Here is a 22,022-nt window from a genome sequence, read left to right as displayed (position 1 = left end):
TTTTATGCGGGCTCCTGCGAGGCGAGGCGTGCGTGCTGGCCAAGCTCGGCGTGGATTGACCGCAGAAGGACCAGCTGACGTCCGCAGGCACCTGAGGTGCCGTGCAGGGAACTCAGTCCTCTCCGAGCAGCCCGTCCGCCTCGGGAGAGTCATTAATGCAACCGTCCGGCGGGGAGGGGCCGGGCCAGAGGGGGCGGGGCGTCTTCTTGGCCCCGCCCCTCCGCGTCCAGGTTCTCCCCGGGGCGGGACTCCGAGAGCCGCACGTCCAGCGGCCCGCGGGGTTGGCGGCCGGCTGGGCCAGAGCCGCGGTCTGGGCTGTAGGACCCCAGCGCGGCGTCGCAACTTAGCTCGCCTCGCCGCCGCCCTTCCGCCTCGGGCCCAGTCTGAGCTCCGGCACCTTCCAGGCCGGCGCCGAGCCGAGGCGGGAACGCGGCCGTTTTGTTGAGCGTGACGTAACTTTCTGTGAGGAACTGTGGAGTGTGCCGCCTCGAGGCGCTCACCTTTCACTCTACCACAAGGTAAATGTCTCCCGCTGCCCTAACTACTTAAAGCGTAGTCCCTCCACTCTCGGGATTCCGTGACCAGTTTACTGAGCCGCCCAGAGATAAACTGCACTTAGCTCGAGCGCGCCCACTGTCTGTGGTACCTTAGGAAGTTCCCCCAGTCGCGGTCGCTTCTCCCCGAGGTTCCGGCGCCTCACCCGTCCCCCAGGGGCCCCCGCTTTGTTTCTCTATTTGGACGGATTTGGAGTTTCCCTGCGGGGAACTCGCCTGAAGTGTTTAGCCCTCGTGGCCCCCCCGGGGAGCGGGGCCGGCGGCTGTGCGGGGAGGGGCTCTCTCCGGCCTCCTTGAGAAAAGGGGGCGCTGCCCCGCGAGGCCCGTTCCCAGCCGCCCAGGAAGCCTGGGCCCTGGACGCCCCCCGACCCTCTGTGGCTTCCGCCCGTTTGGACCCATCGCCTTCAGAGGTGAAGTCTGAGCGGACGCCCCGTATTTCCCAGCGACGTGATTAGTCCATCCTTGAAAACAGTGCCTGCGTGGGGAAGAGCAGGACGTTAAAACACCTTCTTTGCGGTCAAGACTGAATATCGAATTTCAAATAGCATTAATGAAACCGCTCTTGTATACCTGACATAATTTCATCCTTTACCATAGACTTTAAAATTGGAGCTACCGACTAGTGCATAGTAATGGTGGCACTTATTGTATTTGAGTGTAGAATTCCACACACTTTAAGTATACTAGTGAATCAAAAGAATCCTCAGGTTTTCATCTCAATTCCCATTCAGTAACTGTAGTTCGATTTACACTTTAGAAAGAAGCACACCAAAATACTATTGGTTCAAAAAAGGATTACTTTCTTTTGGTGAATGAGAAAGCACACCTTTATTTCCCCTGTGAATTGTATGTAATGAGGAATAAAGCAGTTGGAAAGCACTGTTTCGGATTCTATAAAGAAGCAAATCAAACAAGAACTCAAAAGGTTCTTCTTATATAATGAGATGCCATAAAGCTACAAACCACAAAGGATGATGTTGCCTAGTAATACTGTAAAGGTAAAGAGTCACACGTTTCAGATCGCTTAAGGCTGAATTTACTGGTGTTTTACAAACACATTTTCTTTTACTTTTGAGTTATGAAGAAGGTGAGGTTCACATACATCATGTTTTGTCAGCAAGCTTTCAGATTCCTTCAAAGAGAGATTCCTGTATTGACAGAGAAAAAACAAAACAAAACAGCGTTTAAATTATTTTAAAAATGAAAGTTATCCACAACAGGTAGCAAACATATATAATCTAGGACACAATAACAATAGTGAGGGCTAATGATTAGTTACTAAACTGTGCATCTTCTCAGGCTTGAAAGGAAGCAGAAACAAAGATTTTTTCCCCCTGAGGAAGGGAAGAATGTGGAAAATCTATGAGTTGGGAGCGATGTGGAAATAAGAATACTGGAGGGAAGGTGGGCCGACTAGGGTAGGCAAATTAGGTGCTCAGGGCTCCTTATGTTTTGCACCCTGGCACCTCACACACCTCACCCTAGCCTAGCCTGCTAGAGTCTCCTGCTGCTTTAGGAGGTGGGGTGGAGGTGCAGCCACAGCAGAGGCACTTCACTGCTAACAATGCCTGGCCAGTTGCCTGCTGAGTTGCCCAACAGTCAAGTTCCAAAGAAAGGACTGAGGTAACAAGACCAGCCACTGCAGGCCACCCCCCTTGTCCTATCTACTGCCACTCTAAGCAGCATCTCCGAATCCTCTGATGACTCTAGAGTAGTCCTAATTCCTGCAAGAAACCAGTATTTGCAATTAAATTCAAAATGGAAGATGAAAATCTTCAAATTTTCCACATTACATAAATTAGTAACAGGTACCTTATTTAGCACTTCTTAAGTGCTAAGTGCTTTACAAAAAGCACTTTATTTTCTCATTTTGTCTTTACAAAAACCCTTTGAGGACTTTACATTTACAGTTGAGAAAAATAAAGCTCAGAGGGTTGAAGTAACTTGTCCAAGGTCACATAGATAGTAAGTGGCAGAGACAGGAGTCAAGCCAGGCAGATTGACCCTAACACTTGTGCTTTTTACCATACTATTCTATTTACTATTTGTAGGGTGTTTCATTATTTGCAAAACATTTTTTTTGTATCTGCTATCTCAATAACTTGACTCCCTATGACCAATCCAAATACTATTTTTATAGTATGTCTTTCTTTGGAGTTCTTGTCTAATCTGGTTTTAGAGTGCCGTAGATTTTATTTCACTGAGCGTGATGTAGGTCTTAAAATCATACTTATCTTTTTTCTAAATGTGTCAAATAGTTTGGCATCTTATCTTTATATTGTAAAATAATCACACATACCAGTGAAGAAAATATATTGTTTTGTTATATATCTATATCAATGGGTTTTATAGAGTTGGTGCTTTTTTTCACCTGTCAACTACTTCCCTCATTGTTTAATTAAGGTATAATTTACAGACTTAAATTCACTCTTTTGAGTGTATAGTTCAGCAGTTTTGAAAAACACTAACAGTCATGTAACTGCTACCACAATAAAGATATGCAACATTTCATCACCCCCCCAAAATTCCCTTGTGTTGACCCTTTGTAGTCAACCCCAGGTCCTCAGCAACTACCGATATTTTCTCTCTATAGTTTTGCCTTTGCCAGAATGTCATGGAATCATACAGTGTGTAGCCTTTTAAGTCTGTCTTCTTTATTTTATTTTTTTTAACATCTTTATTGGAGTATAATTGCTTTATACTGTTGTGTTAGTTGCTCCTGTATAACAAAGTGAATCAGCTATACGTATACATATATCCCCATATCCTCTCCCTCTGCGTCTCCCTCCCACCCTCCCTATCCCACCCCTCTAGGTGGTCACAAAGCGCCGAGCTGATCTCCCTGAAGTCTGGCTTCTTTTGCTTAGCATAATGCTTTTGAGGTCCATCCATGTTGTGTCATGTATTGCTAGTTCATTCCTTTTTAATACTGAGTAGTAGTATTCCATTGGATGGATGTACCACAGTTTGTTTATCCATTCCCTAGTTGAGAGACCTTTGGGTTGTTTCCAATTTTCGGTGATTATGAGTAAGCCACTGAAAACATTAGGGCTCAGATTTTTGTGTGAGTATAGGTTTTCATTCCACCTGGGGAAATACCTAGGAGTGGGACTGCTGAATGTGGTGTGTGTTTAACTTTGTGAGAATATGTCAAACTATTTTCCAAATTGGCTGAAATATTTTTTGCATTCCCACCAGTAGTGTGTGAGAGTTCCAGTTGCTCCATATCCTTGCTAGCATTACTTGATTTTTTTCTTCTTATTCACTTTAATGGACATTTTTAAAGAAAAAGACTTGATCCAATATTTAAAACATTTTAAAAATCAGATGATTTCACAATCTAGATATCTTGCTTGCTAGCTAGTCTCATTTCTCACCTTCAACATGTCTGCCTGGCTATACTGTTTTGGAGCTGAGTAGCTGCAGGCTGCAGTTGCCTTTAGTTGGACATGTGCTCTCCAGTTTACCTCAGTCACATTCTCACCTGCTTCCCTTACTTTATCTGCCTGTACTTGAGGGTGTTTTTGAGACCCCCTTGCAGTGTAGTTAAGAGCTTGGCTTTTGCAGTCAATGACCTGGATACAAGTCCCAGCTCTGCCTCACGGCAATCCTGTGACTTTGGGCCCCTCTGACTGGGCTTCTGCAACACTCATTTTCCCCATGTATAAAATGGGGCTGATAGTATTCTTATCTCAAAGGGTCCTACTGTGTTTTATAATTTGTTTGGGTAATGAAGACTAAGCTTTCAAAGTAGACATTTTAAAATGGAAAATAACTAATACAATTTTTATAACTTAGATCTTACATAACTCTTGTTCACAGAGTAAGCCATTGACAGAGTTGAGACTAGAAGTCACAAAAGTGAGCTTACACTGTTCTAAAGAAACACTGTGTCGCTCACCACTATTGCTTTTTTTTGAGGGAGGTGGGGGTTGTCCTAATTTCAAAGGGTTCTTTGAGAACTGCAAACCAGAATCTTAATGTTATATCTACGTTACTGATACATAAATTTATTTTGCATATAAAAGTTAATTAGAGGTTAGGTTGAATACAGCAAAACTGAAGACATTTAGAGCTTTGCAGATGAGTTTATATAAGATCATTCCAGAGTTTTCATGACTAAAAGTCTTATCTAAGTTTTAAAAAATTCTTCTTGAAGCACATAGGAGATCTGTTGTTACAACTGTTCAAACATAACCTTAACAGTGGTAAAAACAAATTATTTGTACTGTTTTTAAAGGTCATTTTTTAACTCAAAGAAACATAATGCTTCCATATTCTAACTAAAGGTAGTAGGTATTTTATAAATAGTTAAATAACATACAGTGAACATTTCCTATGAATTATGGGTCCCAGGGATTCACATTCCTTAAAGGTATCTGAAGCTAAGGACATTCTAACCCATATAGAAAGTTATTATTTTTACATTAAGAAAAGAGATGGATTGACTCTATTGACATCGCTTAGGCTTGAAAGATAGTTAATCAAGTAACAGTTTTCTTTTTTCGTTGTACAGTGCTGTATTCTCAGTGGATCTTATTTACAATATATAACTGCATTTAATGTCTATTTTTAAATTACTAAGGCTCAAGTACCTCCTAGCATGTTTGAAAAGAGAGGAAACATCTGTCAGAAGTATTTACTGTGACAAACATAGAAAGAAGCAATATGTGCACATTTTTTGTTTAATACATATGTTATTTTTAATTGAACAGTGAAGGCATTTGTTCAGAATCAGCCTTTAAATAAAAAATAGTGTTGAACTAATCTTTAATTAAAGTGTACGTTGATAGTATCAAGTTCAGTTTGAGGGTCAAAAGCAACGTCAATGAGTCTGACTTTTTCCTCCCTGTAGGGAAAGCAGGCTTGTGTAAATATACATGAGCACAGACTGCATGCATTTATAAAGGAGGTGGAAAACATTCCCCTGTCATTGGACAGATTTTGCTTCACTGTGTTCCACATAGGATACAGGCACAGCTTTCAGTGTGTAAACCGTAAAGGAGTGTGGGGCACATACTTTTAGCGTTTTGGAAGAAGCCTCTAAGCTCCTTTCCACCTCTAAACAGGCTCCCCACCTCGAATCTTAAATATAGACTGTAGGGGACTCTTCTGCTGATGCCAGCTCATTATCCTCCTTCACGTAATTAAGGGAAGGAATTGGTTTAATCAACATTTTTAGAAACTAAAAATCTGTTCTTTACGTTTGGGCCGCATATTTTGTTTTTAATACTTTACTAACCTTCTAATTTTATCCTCATTGTCTCTTAGCCTTACACTAAATTAGTAAAATGTTAGCAATAGGCATACCCTAACAATCTATTATCAAGAGCTTAATGAAATTCCGTAATATATTTGGTCATCTTTTATTAAAGAGAGGTAGAACTGATATTCCCATTTAATAAGATTTAGATCATTTGTGATACCAAAACAATATTTTGGCATGTCCTCAATGAAAATGTTACATGAGGAAATAAAAAATATTTAAAAGAAAATGTTTATGTAATACTTTTTCGCATTATAAAACTTAGGAATCAGGATTGAACATAATAAACTTAACTGATAGTGGCAGAAGCAGGGCATTCTTTATATTATTCTCACAGGAACCCCTCTATTCTGCTGGTTTCTTTAGGGTAGCCTATCTTAGCAGTACTTAGCAGTTAAAAATGCATTTAGCTCTGTGTTTAGTGTTCCTAGTTAGGAAAATGAGCATATAGTGATTTGTCAGTGCAGTCCAAGTGACTAGAGTTTTGCTTGGGGCTATAGAATATGTGGTATGTGCCATAGCTCGCCACTGATCTAACAGTGTGTGTGGCAATGTACATACAGATTTACCAATATTGTTTTCTGAGGCTCTGTTCATTTTTATTATTTTCTTTTCCACCTTGATGATATACTAGCAAGACCTTTCAAAATGCTTGGCAAAGAAACAAGACTCAAGAACGCTGTTGTGGAATTGACGTGATTTATGTAAATCTTTAAGAAACTAGGGCTTCCTTGGTGGCGCAGTGGTTGAGAGTCTGCCTGCCGATGCAGGGGACACGGGTTCGTGCCCCGGTCCGGGAAGATCCGACATACCGCGGAGTGGCTGGGCCCGTGAGCCATGGCCGCTGAGCCTGCGCGTCCGGAGCCTGTGCTCCGCAACGGGAGAGGCCGCAACAGTGAGAGGCCCGCATACCGCAAAAAAAAAAAAGAAACTGTTGGGGTGCTATGAACAAACTGGCTATGGTTTTGATGGCAGTGATAATGGACATAATCAGTAAGGCAAATTCTCAGACAGCCTCTGTTTTTTATGTGTGTGAATGGAGAGGAGGCAAGACCAAAACTAGGACTCCTTATATATCCTATCGCCTCTCCCCAGATAAAGCGTTTTCCAGACTCATAGGACTCTCTCTCCCTTAAGCCTCTCCTGGCAAGCCTAAGCCACTCTTCAGGGAATGGGGGTAGGGTAGTGCAGCACTGTTGTTCATGGGTCTTCTTCAGGAGGGCTCCATTAAGGAATGCTAAATCACCATCCCTTGACTGGACCCTGCAGAGAGGGTCTCGTGACAAACCCACGTGATCTTCATCAGGCAGTTCTGGAAAAAGGAAATCTATTCCAGAGTACATCCACTGGCTCTGATTGCTTTCTCAATGAAATACACTATTGCCCTTTATTATATTGTAGTGACTACTATGGTATGATTGGAAAGATCAATAGAGCAATCATTGTATTGATTATAAATGAAGAAAAGTTGAATGGATAATTTGTAGGATGTATGAGGATCTGGTTTATAACGCCCATAGCATTTATCACAGTGTATAGTAGCGGTATCACATTTGACTCTCACACTAACTTGTTGCAAGATCTTTGAGATCAGGACTATCTCATTTGAGTTTTTATTATATTGAGTATTGTCTGGCATATAGCAGGTGGCTGTTAGTTTTATGAATAAAGGAAGTTATTTTCTGGTATGATTTATCTTTACATCAGAGAAATAACATCTTTTTTAAAGATTAAAAAAAGCAATTTTCTTCTCATTAGGAGACTCAGAGCTGATTCGTAATGAGCTAAATTATGTATATACTCAAGGTTTAGAATAGTGATTCTTAAACTATTTTTTGGATCATAAATCTCTTTGAGAATCTAATGAAACTTCTAATGTATCCTTCAGGGACACCAGATTAAGAACCTTTGGTTTGGAGAAGTGGTGAAAGTAGCCTATCTCTGCAGTGCTCTGACTTCTCCTCCTTTCTGCCACCAGATGCCCTGCTGTAGCCATCTACTCACTAATGGACCACCCATTATCATCTGGGCCTTGGGCTCCTTTGATATGATCCCTGCTCATTCAGACATCTTTACACGCTGCTTCTGGGACTTTCCTGAGTCACCTGCCCTACCTCAGTAGGTGTATCTAGTCTGTGACTCCCAGCTCTTCCTGAATCAACCCTTCCACTGCAACTTTATGACTGTTTGGGCCGATGAACAATAAACTCTTTTTTTTTGGTGCTTGGTCAAGAAGAATTGAGAACAGAGAACGAGGAGACAGACGGAGGGGCTCTCTTCCTCTGTGCTGTTGACAGTGAGGGTGTCCCATCATCCCCCCAAAAGATAAATCACACACAAAAATATTTGAAAGAACCTACCCCATGTCTTCAATAATTTTAGGGTTATCTTCTTGGGAGCTTTCTGGAGATGCATTTCCATTTGCAAGGCATCTTTGTGTATCAGAGAAAAAAACTAATTTTGGCTTACCCATCTGTGGGTAATAAACAGGAACTATGTGATACATTGTTTCAAAGTTACCTGTAACATACAAAGAATTAAAAGCATTCTGCTTTGAAACTAATAACTAAATTGCAAACACGGCATAGAAAAGCATTAGACTATCTAAAATTATGTTTTATGAAATGGAATTAGATGAGGTTATATAGATCCACAGCAAAACCAATAAAAAATTAATATCCAAGATAAAAATATCACAGACTTTCATACATGAGAACCTACACAGCAAAATTTATGGTCAACTCTCAGAGACAAAATGGGTATACCAACATTAATATAAATATTAACTGCCCTTGCATTTTGCTGTTATGAGTTTATTTTTTCAGTGTGTTTAACCTCTAGGGAGTAGATTAGTCAATTATAGTTTTTGTAATATGTTCATACCTTTATTTCCAAACTTAACATTCCACATCATTTCCCTGTTTAAAGATCCTCCTTCCTTTCCAGCAATGATTTCCTTTCAAGTGGAGACTGCCTTATTTGCCTCTAATTCCCAGGGCCTAGCATAGTCTTGGGCACATCTAAGATGCTCAACAAATGTTTATTAAATGACTAAATGAATATTTCCATCAAAGCACTACAAAAATAAATGCTGAATAAAACAAAACCAGTTCAACCAAAAAAAAAAAATGCTGAAGGGCATTCAGATATTTTGAATTTTGTTAAAGTGTTTGACTTTGCTTCTAATTTTGAGCTATATAGTTGTGTGACTATATTTAAGACAAGATTGTTTTATTGTAACATCCTTGAAGTCTGAGGTAATTTTACCATATAGAGCTCCAAATTTATAGGGCTACCAAAAATATGTAGTCAGGAAATACAAAGATGACTATCTTCCTAAGAATTCCTGTTCACTTATAATGTATTTGGTTGTACAGAGGTATCTTTAAATGGTTCGTCTTAGCTCTTCTAAAGACCTGAAGGTATATTGTAGATTTAAAAATATACACAGTATATCTTCTAGACTTTAAGTCATTCTTTCCATTTCTCCTGAATGGCAATAACAGACACTTTACATAAAGACTATAGTGTAAGCTATTGGCCACATACCTAAGGACAGAGTTATTGCGTGTTAAATACGTGTATCCAGGGATATCACAGGTTGTAAGCCTGGGAAGCTCAGAACTGTACCATTTGTTTGGATGGGGTTGGCAAATATGTGTAGGTGGTGAGGAAGAAGGACATCTATAGATGGCCAAGAGAGGATAACTGAGTACTCCTGAGGAAAACTCACATAATTTCTATTACAGCTAGTCAGCTTTCAATTTCAGTTTAATTTTAATTTAATTGACCTTACAGTCTATTTTTCAATATAGTAAATCATATAATCTATTTGAATACTTTTTTTTTTTTTTTTTTTTTTAGCCATACGCGGGCCTCTCACTGTTGTGGCCTCTCCCGTTGCGGAGCACAGGCTCCGGACGCGCAGGCTCAGCGGCCATGGCTCACAGGCCTAGCCACTCCGCGGCATGTGGGATCTTCCCAGACCGGGGCACGAACCCGTATCCCCTGCATCGGCAGGTGGACTCTCAACCACTGCACCACCAGGGAAGCCCCTATTTGAATACTTTTAAAATTTCAAAGTTCTTTCATAATATAGTCTCATTTTTCTCCCTAGTTCCTTTTTTGTTTATAAAAATTATATGTTTACATATCACATATTTACACATTTGCAGATTTTTCTAAATTCCCACTAAACTGAAGTGAATTTCTACGTAGAGCAGACATTATTATCGTTAGGTCCAAGCATGATTCAGCCAGTCATCAGTAGAGTGGTCACTAGAAGCCAAAGCTGTTTGATGAAGTCAGATAACTGATTAATCACTGTCTCCCTGCTATCTTTGTGACCTTAGACAAGTTATTTCATCTTTCTAAAACTCAGCTTTCTCAGCTGCAAAATGGATATAATAATTATCTTTTCCACAAGTTAAAATGATTAAAGCAGTAGTGCGCATAAATATCTGAAATGTTTGGCACAATAAATATTAGCTCTCTTTTCTTCCCTTGCCCCCTCTTCTTGGCTTCCTAGACTGGAGTGCTTTCCATTTTAAATTATTAATGATTATCATGATAGCAACTACAACAAGGTATGAAATGATGCTTCTGTACTATATAACATTCTGTATGGCTTTAAAAAAAAATTGTGGTAGAAACACTTAACATGAAATCTACCCTGTTTATTTTTTAAGTGTACAATAAATACATTATTGTTGACTCTAGGTGCAACTTTGTACAGCAGACCTCTAGAGTTTATTCATCTTGCTTGACTGAAACTTTATGCCTGTTGATTAGTAACTCCCCATTTCTCCCACCACCGGTAGCCCTGGGCAGCCACCATTCCACTCTTTGATTCTATGAATTAGACTATTTTAGATACCTCATATATGTGGAATTATGCAATATTTGTCCTTCTGTGACTGGCTTATTTCATTCAGCATAATGTCCTCAAGGTTCATCCACATTGTTTCATATTACAGAATTTCCCTTTTTTAAGGCTGAATAGTATTCCATTGTTTGTATATACCTTATTTTCTTTATCCACTCATCTGTCAGTGGACATTTAGGTTTCTACATCTTGGTTATTGTGAATAGTACTGCAGTGAACATAGGAGGGTTAACGTGTCTTCAAGATCCTGATTTCAGTTCTTTTGGATAAATAGTGAGAAGTGGGATTGCTGGATCATATGGTTATTCTATTTTAAAATACTGAGGCACTGCCATACTGTTTTTCACATTGGTTGCACCATTTTGCATTCCCACCGACAGTGTGAAAGGGTTCCAATTTTATCCATGTCCTCACCAACATTTTTTTTTGGTCCTTTGATAATAGCCATCCTGACAGGTATAAGGAAGTATCTCATTGTGTTTTTTTTTAAAATATTTATTTATTTATTTGGCTTTGCTGTGTCTTAGTTGCGGCATGCGGGATCTTTGATCTTCGTTGTGGCGTGCAGGATTTTTAGTTGCGGCATGCAGGATGTTTTTTTTAGTTGCAGCATGTGAACTCTTAGTTGTGGCACGTGGGATCTAGTTCCCTGACCAGGGATTGAACCCAGGCCCCCTGCATTGGGAGTACAGAGTCTTAGCCACTGGACCACCAGGGAAGTCCCATCATTGTGTTTTTGATTTGACTTTCCCTGTTGATTAGTGACATTGAGCATTTAAAAAATATACCTGTTGGCCATTTGTAGGTCTTCTTTGGAGATATGTCTATTGGAAATGCTGTTGGGAAAATGGTGCCAATTAACTTGCTTGACAAAGTGTTGCCACAAACCTTCAATTTGTATAAAATGCATTATCTGTGAAGCGCAATAAAGTAAAGCACAATAAAACAATAAAACAAGGTGTGCCTGAAATCACTTTATTTATTTATTGAAATATAGTTGATGTACAATATCTTGCTAGCTTCAGGAGTACCATGTAGTAATTTGACATTTGTATCATTGTGAAATGATGACCACCATAAGCCTAGTAACCATATGTCCTTGTGCAAAGTTATTATAATATTGTTGACCATATTCTTTGTGTTGTATATTACGTCCCTGTGGCTTATTCATTTTATAACTGGAGGTTTACCTCTTAATCCCCTTCACCTTTTTCATCCCGCTTCCCTGGCAACCACTGCTTCTCTGTTTCTATGAATCTGTTTTTGTTTTGTTTTCTTTGTTTCGTTTTTTCAATTCCACATATAAGTGAGATCATTCAGTGTTGGTCTTTCTCTTTCTGACTTATTTTACTTAGCATAATACCCTCTATATCCATCCATGTTGTCACAAATGGTAAGATTTTATTTTTATTTTTAATGGCTGAGTAATATTCCATTGTATATATCACAAATCTTCTCTATCCGTTCCTCTATTGAAGGATACTTAGGTTGCTTCCATATCTTGGTTATTGTAAATAATGCTGCAGTGGACATTGGTGTGTGTATATCTTTTTGAATTAATGTTTTTGTTTCCTTTGGGTAGATACCCAGAAGTGAAATTGCTAGATCATATGACAGTTCTATTTTTAATTTTTTGAGGAACTTCTGTACTGTTTACCATGATGGCTGCACCAATTTACAATTGCACCAGCAGTGCACCAGGGTTTCCTTTTCTCCACATCCTTGCCAACACTTGTTATTTGTTGTCTTTTTGATAATTGCCATTTTGATAGGTGTAAGGTGGTATCTCATTGTGGTTTTGATTTGCATTACCCTGATGATTAGTGATGTTGAGCATCTTTTCATGTGTCTCTTGACCATCTGTATGTCTTCTTTGGAAAAATGTCTATTCAGGTCCTCTGCCCATTTTTTAATTGGGTTATTTGTTTTTCTGATACTGAGCTGTATGAGTTCTTTGTGTATTTTGGATATTAACCCCTTATCAGTCCTATCATTTGCAATTTTCTTCTCCCATTCAGTAGGCTGTCTTTTCACTATGTTGGTAGTCTCCTTCGCTATGCAAAAGCTTTTGAGTTTGATGTAATCCCATTTGTTTGTTTTTGCTTTTGTTTCCCTTGCCTGAGGAGACAGATCCAAAAAAATATTGCTAAGACCAGTGTCAAAGAGCTCACTGCCTATGTTTTCTTCTAGGAGTTTTATGGTTTTAGCTCTTACGTTTAAGCCTTTAATCCATTTTGAGTTTATTTTTGTATATGGTGTGAGAAACTGGTCCAGTTTGATTCTTTTGCATGTAGCTGTCTAGTCTTCCTCACACCATTTAATGAAGAGGTTGTCTTTTCCCCATTGCATATTCTTGCCTCCTTTGTTGTAGATTAATTGGCTATATAGGCGTTGGTTTATTTCTGGTCTCTCTATTCTGTTCCATTGATCTGTCTATTTTTGTGCCAGTACCATACTGTTTTGGTTACTGTAGCTTTGTAGTATACAGTAGTATACCCTTGAATGACACAGGTTTGAACTCCTCAAGTCCACTTTTATGTGGAGTTTTTTCTATAGTATATACTACAGTATTACACGATCTGAGGTTGGTTGAATCCTTGGATGCGGAACGAAGGATATGGAGGGCTGACTGTAAAGTTACATGCAGATTTTTGACTTTGGGGAGGGTCGGCACCCCTAACCTCCTCACTATTCAAGGGTCAACTGTAGTTTGAAATCAGGGAGTGTGATCCCTTTGGCTTTGTTCTTTCTCAACATTGCTTTGGTGGTACTTTGGCATCTTTGGGGTAATACTGAAAATATGCAAGTCCTTATCCTGAGTCTAGTTTTGCTCTTCACAGCCAGCCAGGTATAAGCAGAGGAGGAGAAATGCCTCCTGTCCATTTTATAGGTTTTAGATGTTGAGAAGTTCATATTGCCAACACAATATCATCACTCATGTGAATATTGTCAGCTTAAAAAGTCCAATTCTTTGAAATAATGTTAACAATTCATATTCAGGGGATACAATATGGCAAAATCATCAGAGCTTTCCATCTCTGCTTCTCTTCACCTCAACCTCCTAGTCCTAGAGTGATAGAGCTCCTAGGATATGCTATCTATGCATAAAGCCTCACTACACTGTTTTGGTTTCCGTTTCCCTGTTCCCCTGGTCTCACCTCTTTCTGTGTCTCCATCCCCTGTTAGCTGTGGAATTAGAAGACCATTAGCGTTCAAACACTGTCACGGAACAGAGCAAGGGCCTCATTTCAGCCTTGTGGACTATAGAATCTGTGAAGAGTGAATTCTAGGATACTCCCCAGTATGCTAAAGATGATTGTTACACATCATACTTAGCTACATTTAGTTTCATTAGTTAGGCAGGGGAGGTTGGTGTGTCCTTGTAACACAACCTTAGACATATTATAATCAAAATATTCAAATGTTGGGGTGTGTACTTAACAAAGAGGACAGGCCACAGAGTATACGGAACATATGTGGTTGTGATACATTTTTATTTTTTATCCTGATGAAAAATGTGATTTTTGCACTTTTGCTAAACAAATATACTTGTGAATTGTTTCACAAGTTACATAGCTGATTGTTGTTTCACCATTTATATAACTAGTGTCATGCACTTTTGCCAGATATAAAATTATACACTTTTCCCCACCCTCATGGCTCTCTGTTTATATAGCTGACATAGTTATACTCAATATGAACTAAACATAGCTTTTTTCATATATGGTAACTACCATTTTCATATATAAACATTATAGGAAAAATTTCCTAGGAATTGTAAACAAGTTAAAAAAAGCCCATAAAAAATCTAAACAAACCCCCATTATTTTTTTGTTTGTTTATATATTTATATTTTATTTATTGAATCAGTGATAAATAATAATAGCTACAACTGTGATCCAAAAATCTAACAAACTAGAATTAACGTTGGGTACATTTCACCATATTTGTTCCATTTGCTTTACCTTAAATAGAAATAGTTTATATAAAAATTTATCTACTTTTAAATAAACACACTCTTTTTCTTATTTTTTCAGTGCTAGTTCATAACAACATTGTTTTTAAGACTTTTTGATAATGCAAAGCTTAATTTTTAATTTTGTAACAAGGATTCTAATATTAATGTGAACACAAAATCTTAAAACACACAATTTCAGAATTCAAAAATTACAAATATTCTCCATTCCATTCTATAGTTATGTGCCTTGGAGCACTTATACACACATGCATGTACCCACAAATCCCCCTTATTTCTGGTATTTTTTTTTGTTGAGTAGAATATTCTCTTTGCTAGTAGAAGTGATTAACTAATGAATGACAGTCTGCTTACTTATGTGTGAGTTACTTATATCCTCGTTCTTACTGTTCCTTTTTTTGCTGATTTTCTTGGCATCTTTGGATGCTTTCCAATTCATTAGGAATTGTCTTTCCATATTTTTAATTTCTTTTCCATCAAGGAATTCTAGAGAAAATATATATGTTAAAAAATGTAGTATATAAATGCTATAAATGTTATGTATCAATACAGCATGAACATTATAAATACAATATATAAATATTATGTATACACATACAATATATATACCTCTGGTTTAGGACACATGAAGAGCTACACGATAGGCTGAAATAAATTTATTTTTAAAATACCTTATTTACACAGCTTCTGTTTTTGTTGAGCTTTTATTTATTTTTAATTATTTTTTCTGATTTCAAAAAGAATATGTGCATATTATAAACAACTGAAACATGATGGAAAAAAACATAAAAAGGCTCTGTAATTGCTATCCATATCTCTCCTTCCCATCACTAGCAAAGGTAATCATTATAAACAATTTGATGTATGGTCACCCTTCTTGGATCATAAAGTATTTTAAAAAACAAAAACGTCATATTCAACAAAAATTAAATATTATCTATTCATTTAAATAATTCTATGATTATTCATAGGAAAAAGTAAAATATATTTTATGTTAATTTCATTAAGAAGCTTTATATATGTAACATGGTATTTTAAAAATACATACATTAATAATGCTTATTATATCCTAAGATATAGGATATAATAGGAATAATCGCATAACTGGCCTCTTCGTTCTATGAAGTGAGATTTCAGTTATCTTTACATTTTGTTTCTTTAAAAAGTTTTGAAAATTGAGCATATTAAATAAGTTTGTGTGTTGTAAGATTTGGAAAATTCAAAGAAATGGAGAAAACAAAACATTGCCTGTATTCCACAACCAGAAATAATCACTGACAACCACGGATAACACTTTAGTATATTTCTTAGCATTGTTTTGTTTTCTAGGTGTGTATTGTGTGTATATGTGTGTATTATATAAAAATGGAATTCTCTATTTATACAGTATCACATTTTACTTTTTAATATTGTATTGTGAGCATTTTACCATGTCTTTCTTTAAACACAATTTTTAATGACTGATAGTGTTCCAAGTACAAATATACAAGTAATTTACCTTTAAAAATATACATGACTGTTATTCCTGTGTATTCTCTGTTTCCTACTCTTGGCTGGTGGGGTAGAGGGTAGGTAAGGTGTGACTCTCACATATGTGTTTTGAAAAATCGTCTTGGATGTTTCTGATATACCTTCTGTCATCCCCTCTTTCCCCCAAGAGAACCACTGTACTAGCATTATGATTAACCAAGTTTACTATAGCTATGAGCTTTGAAGTGGTTTTGCCATACGTTAGTTTTTATACTCAAGTACAGCATGTCATAGAAACACTCTCACAAATCTCCTCTGTGAGAGGGCAGTGATTATCTCTCTGATACTGTATAACTTGGTACCTATTGAAGAGCATTGGTCAATTTCCCCTTATATAGTGCGGATTCAGGAATGTTATTATTTGTACGGATCTCATAAAGGGACTCCCCACCTTCTCCCCTTTCAAATGAAAGGAACTCCTGTATGTTCTTAAGGTGCCATTTGGCAAGTGTCAAGCAATGAAAACCTTGATCAATTTTATCTACGGAACCAAGAGTCTCCGGATCTTCAGAGGATTTGTGCCAGTGAAAATTTGGCAAACGGCCAGCAAGTTCTACACATTTATGACTAACCATTTTTGTTGGTAACAGCCACATTTTCTTTTTAAAGAAAGAGTGTCTGATGTCTTAATTATTTCTGAACAGCAGATCTTTTTCATGTTTTATTTCTCAATTTTAACTTTTGCTTTTATTAAAATATCAAATTTAAAGTTGACCATTTTTGTAGATCCAGATGTCATATTCATATTTCTGAAGGCTTGCTGATAAATTAACTAAAGAGTTAACCAGCTCTCTTTCTCTAAGAAAATCATATTAATATAATATAAACATGTACCCAGTGATTTGGACACCAATATTAGTCTATCTCTGTATTTCGGTTTGAGACAAACAGGATTTCTGTTTAGATCCATTTTCCACAGCTTCGTCAACTTGTTCAGTAAACACTCCAAATCCTATCGTTAGAGAAGAAAAAAGCAAGACACAGGTATTTCATAGTATAAATATTTCTTTCATGTCAGTTAACTGTTTTAAAAGGTAATTACTGTTTTCCATGGAGTTCTAGCTCAGTGCCAGGTACTTAGGTTACAATAAATGTTTATTTGATAAAATAGTCTATACTAATAATAGAGAGGACTAAAGATGAGGCAAAAAGTAGGGTCCTGAGTTGGGGGCCACAGAACTCTACTGTCACACTCCCTTAAATGGACCCAACCTGCAGCTCAGAAACCACTTTGCCTCTGGCTATCCATGCTACAGAAGATGCCCTGTTCTTAGTGGAGCTTATGGAAGTTTACAGATTAAGGCCATTATGGAGTAGTAAGTAAGCAGTCCATTGACATTACAAGCAATATTTATTGTTGCTTTTTCTTTTTAAAAAATCCGTTAAAAAAATATCAAAGGGGAAAATAGGAGGAAAAAAAAAAAACTTGTGTGCTTATCACCCAAAGATCACTTTTAATATGTTATGTATCCTTCTAGTTTTCTTTTTGAGCATAGGGATTTCCTTTTTAATTGTCATCATACTGTAGGTACAGTTTTGTTTTATGTACATCATAAACATTTGCATGTTTTAATAGCTCATAAGAAAATCAACTTATTGATATTTAAAGGAATAATTAAGTTATTCCATGGTTGAAAATCCAAATAAATGTGAGAAAAACAGATTGATCGCCTTTAAGAACCAGCTGTCTCAGTTTGCCCTCTTCACCTCCTCTCTCTCCCTATTTGAATTTTTTTTCAATCCAATATCTCTGTCTCCAATGCCTTGTTTTTCTCTCATTCCTTTTCTTGCTTTCTCCCCTTCCTCATTTTTTATGTGTATATTTTACTTTATCTACTATTTTTTTAAAAATTAATTAATTAATTTATTTTTGGCTGCGTTGGGTCTTTGTTGGTGTGCGCAGGCTTTCTCTAGTTGCGGCGAGCAGGGGCTGCTCTTCGTTGCGGTGCGCGGGCTTCTCATTGCAGTGGCTTCTCTTATTGCAGAGCACAGGGTCTAGGCATGTGGACTTGTAGTTGTGGCATGTGGGCTCAGTAGTTGTGGCTCACAGGCTCTAGATCGCAGGCTCAGTAGTTGTGGCACATGGGCTTTGTTGCTCCACGGCATGTGGGATCCTCCTGGACCAGGGCTCGAACCCGTGTCCCCTGCATTGGCAGGCGATTCTTAACCGCTGCGCCAGCAGGGAAGTCCCTTAGCTACTATTTAATGGAAGTGAAATATACTTTATACTTTATTTCTTATATCAATATATGCCCCAAACTTAATCTGTAAAGAATTACTCAAAACAAGTAATGGAAAAACTTTTTCTACTCTATAGCCCATGATTGATTTGTAAAAATTCAGTGGCCACAGGCAGAAAAATAAGAAAAGGAAAAATACCTTCAGTAGGGCAAAAACATTACTTTAAAGCAAATGTTTTGCTAATATTAATAATAAATACTGATAATAACTAATTCTGTGGAGAGCTTTCTGGTTGTCAGAGCACTGCCGTATATGTGATGTTGTACACATCCAGGAGGATTGCATTTCTTTAGAATATGGGTATGAGGATTTCAAAGTTAGTAAAAGTTCCAGAGGATAGCAGCAGACAAACACCTATGATTCTTTTATCTGTTTTCCTCAAGCCAAGACCAAACTTATCATAGGGTATAAGGGAAAATTGGGAAATAAAAGTTATGGATTAATTCATACATATTCTTAATTGCAAAGCTGAAAGTAATTGATAATGCATTGCCTGGTATTTTTATTCCCCATAGCATTTCCTCACCTGCAAAGCTTGATACCATTCAGCTTTGTATATCCATTTAATTTAACTATTTACACCTTCCATCTTATTCTTTGCTTGATCCATGTTTACTGTTGCTTAGATATTTCATTTTTCCACTTTTGGAAATTTTTCTTATGATAAGACTGCATTTACTCTTTAGGTTTTAGAAAAATTTTTTTTCTTACTATGAAGCTTTGACAGCAGTTCCCTTCTATATATTAAAAATCCTTCCCAAACTTTCATATCCAGGAGGTAACAAATATGGAACATCCAGATATGTGCCTGCATCTACATGAAGAAATGCTGTCTTTTGGGGAATAATTAGAAGAACAGCCAGATGTCCAGAACCCACTGCAGAGCACTTTAATCTTGCTGAGACCAATGTCTTCGTATATAAAATGGTGGCTCGAGTTCTGCCTACTTCATTATTCATCAGATATTTATTGAGTCAAGGGCTAAGTTCTGTGCTAGACTCTAATGTATTCAAATAAATAATTTATGTGAAAAATATAAGGACTTGTTTTAAAAATATACAGGCAACCCTAAACTTTCTGACATTGCTTCTTACTATTTGACCTTAGGCAAGTCTGTATCCTCATTTATAAAGTAAGGATAATTAGGATTAGTTGTTGTGGGATATAAAGTGCGTGGAACAAAGCAGGTAAAGAATACATGTGTTAATTCTCTTCCTCTTTGCCTGCTCTGCCACCCCTCAGTTAATTCCCTTTCTCTTAATTTTGGTCAGCAGAGAGCAAAAATTGTTGTAAGGGAGAATAAGCTTCTGATCCACTGACAAGTAATTGACTTCGTAAAAGAAAGCTCTCTTCAGAAGTTGTAACTTCATCCTTCAGTCCTGGGCCCTGGATTATGCCCTCTTCACAGCATTTGTTCCACAGCTTTTGATACAGCCATAATTATTTTATGTGACAGTTTCACTGTATTTCTCTTGGTTTAAAAAACTCTAAGGATGGAATTGTGCATTGCATCTTTGTACATCGTTGAATATGATGCCCATCATCCAAAAGTTAATAATAGCAGTAAGAGAACTTTAAATTTATATAGATAAAAAGAATCCTGTAGATTTTTGTTAATTGTTCCTCACCTGATAAATTATCCTCAACATACTCCTTCCAGTGTATGTTTATTTAAGACTAAACTAATCCTGTGCTGCAATATGATTACTCTTTGGATACGCTCTGGTTGTTCATTGCCTTCCTGTCTTTAATAAAATGCTTTCACTTTCCTGCCCTTCAATAAGTTACTAAAGGGAGCAGACACTTTTCTGGACAGTCTCTGTATGATAAATGATCATGTCACGCTATCACTTAGAGGAGTGCTGCAAAATACTAAAGAGCCAATTCTATTTCCCATGCAGGGTTGGTGCCTCAGCTCCTGTATAGGAGCCTGCTGCACTGGCAGTGCTCTCTCTACAATTAATGATGGCTGCTGATGAACCTGTATTGGACCAGAGTGCTCCAATCTTTATCGGAAACGTCTAGCCCAACTGTCCTAACTAAATCTAAAGACAGCCATTTGTCATCCCCCTGACTGCCTGTCATCATCTGCCTGGGAAAATCTATAATTTTTGGCTTGTTCCTGACTAAACTGTGGAGTGAATAAATTTATCTTTGGGTTACTCTGCTTGTCAGGATCAATATTGAGCAGAGGTTGAATAAATTAGAAACTGGAAAAACATGACAGGCTGTAGTGGTTTGTTCATTTGTGTCTTATAAATCAAATATTTAGTTTATTTAAGAGGCAAGCACGTCAAATTTTTGATTTCCACCATTCATTCTAAGATGCTTTACCTCATGATAAATGGTCATCAGAAAACCAATGAAGTAAATCACTGATATATCTGACTGTGAGATGAACTTTTCAGATCATTTTATTGATTTAGCAAACTTTGCAGAAATAAAAACTATAGGTAAAGATTAAAATTTTTTTCTTTCAAGTTTTTATACATTTTTGCAACCATGATATTTGACCTAATAGTGTCAGCAAGATATATAATGTTGGCCCTAGAAAAGTTCATGGCTCATCAAGCTACTTGTAGAACTCCAAGTTTTATTATAGTTATTAAAGAATTTAATATTTTAATACATTGCTGCATGCTTATTTAAAGGAGTTACAGAAAAAAAAGGAAAGAAATGTTAATCAAAAATAAATATCATTGAAACTAGAGCGGTAGAGTTAAAGAAGGGAGTTTCTAAAGTATGGAGTATTTGACTTACAACCTTTTTTTCTCCTCCTCAGTGATTGGTTTTGCCACCAGTTTTATTGGGGAGAACTGAGTCATCAAGCACAGAGTTTTCTCAGTTATCTGCCTTTGGTCTCACACTTCCTCTTCCATTCTTCTTTCCGATTTTTATTAACAAAGGAAAAGTCCCACCTCTTTTCCCAAACTAATCAGTTCTCTCTATCCCTTCCCCTCTCCACAGGCCTCCTCCTCGTGGGATCATCTTTCTCTTGCATTTCCATTTCCAGTCTATCCCTCACCTCTGACTTTTATCCTCTTACATACCATCACTACACTTCTTGAGTCCAGACCAGTTCTTCTCAAACTTTTATGTCCTTACAAATCACCTAGAGATCTTGTTTAAATGCAGGTTTTGATTTATTAGGTCTGGGGCAGAAGCTGAGACTCTGCATTTCTGATGCTGATGCTGCTGGTTCTAGGACCACATTTGGAGTTATGAGTCTAGGTCACTGCCTCTGCTTCCTCAGTCACTGGGCACTCCTGCAGCCTGGTGCTTTTGGTCAGGCACTGCTAACATTATCATTGAGCTACACATTGACAATTTCGGACTCTTTTTTTTTTGGCCGCACCGCACTGCATGTGGGATCTTAGTTCCTTGACCAGATACCGACCCAGCACCCCCTGCTTTGGGAGTGTGGAGTTTTAACCACTGGAGCACCAGGGAACTCCCCGGACTTTCTTAGTCTCATTCTTTGGAGCAACTTACCCTATTGACCGCACCCTTTATGACTTTTCTTGCAGGCTCCCTGGATCCTGCATGAATCTTTGACCCACAAATAACAAA

The 22,022-nt window shown here is 37.8% G+C and overlaps 1 protein-coding gene across 1 annotated transcript in view; it reads right to left on the bottom strand.

Annotated features, from left to right (window-relative positions):
* Positions 1–1,177: 1,177 nt before the first annotated feature.
* The window catches only part of PPP1R42 (protein phosphatase 1 regulatory subunit 42), a 38,839-nt gene continuing 17,994 nt past the window's right edge, over positions 1,178–22,022 (bottom strand). Inside the window, 5 exon segments of the mRNA XM_079902352.1 lie at positions 1,178–1,655; positions 1,657–1,702; positions 8,181–8,340; positions 15,036–15,167; positions 17,046–17,163. Coding sequence (XP_079758478.1) covers positions 1,620–1,655; positions 1,657–1,702; positions 8,181–8,340; positions 15,036–15,167; positions 17,046–17,163 — 492 coding nt within the window. The 3' untranslated portion in view covers positions 1,178–1,619.

Source organism: Stenella coeruleoalba (assembly GCF_951394435.1).
Source record: "Stenella coeruleoalba genome assembly, chromosome: 17".
NCBI classification, from domain to species: Eukaryota; Metazoa; Chordata; class Mammalia; order Artiodactyla; family Delphinidae; genus Stenella; species Stenella coeruleoalba.
Note: the sequence above shows the minus strand (reverse complement) of the source record. Positions and strands in the feature narration are given on the sequence as shown.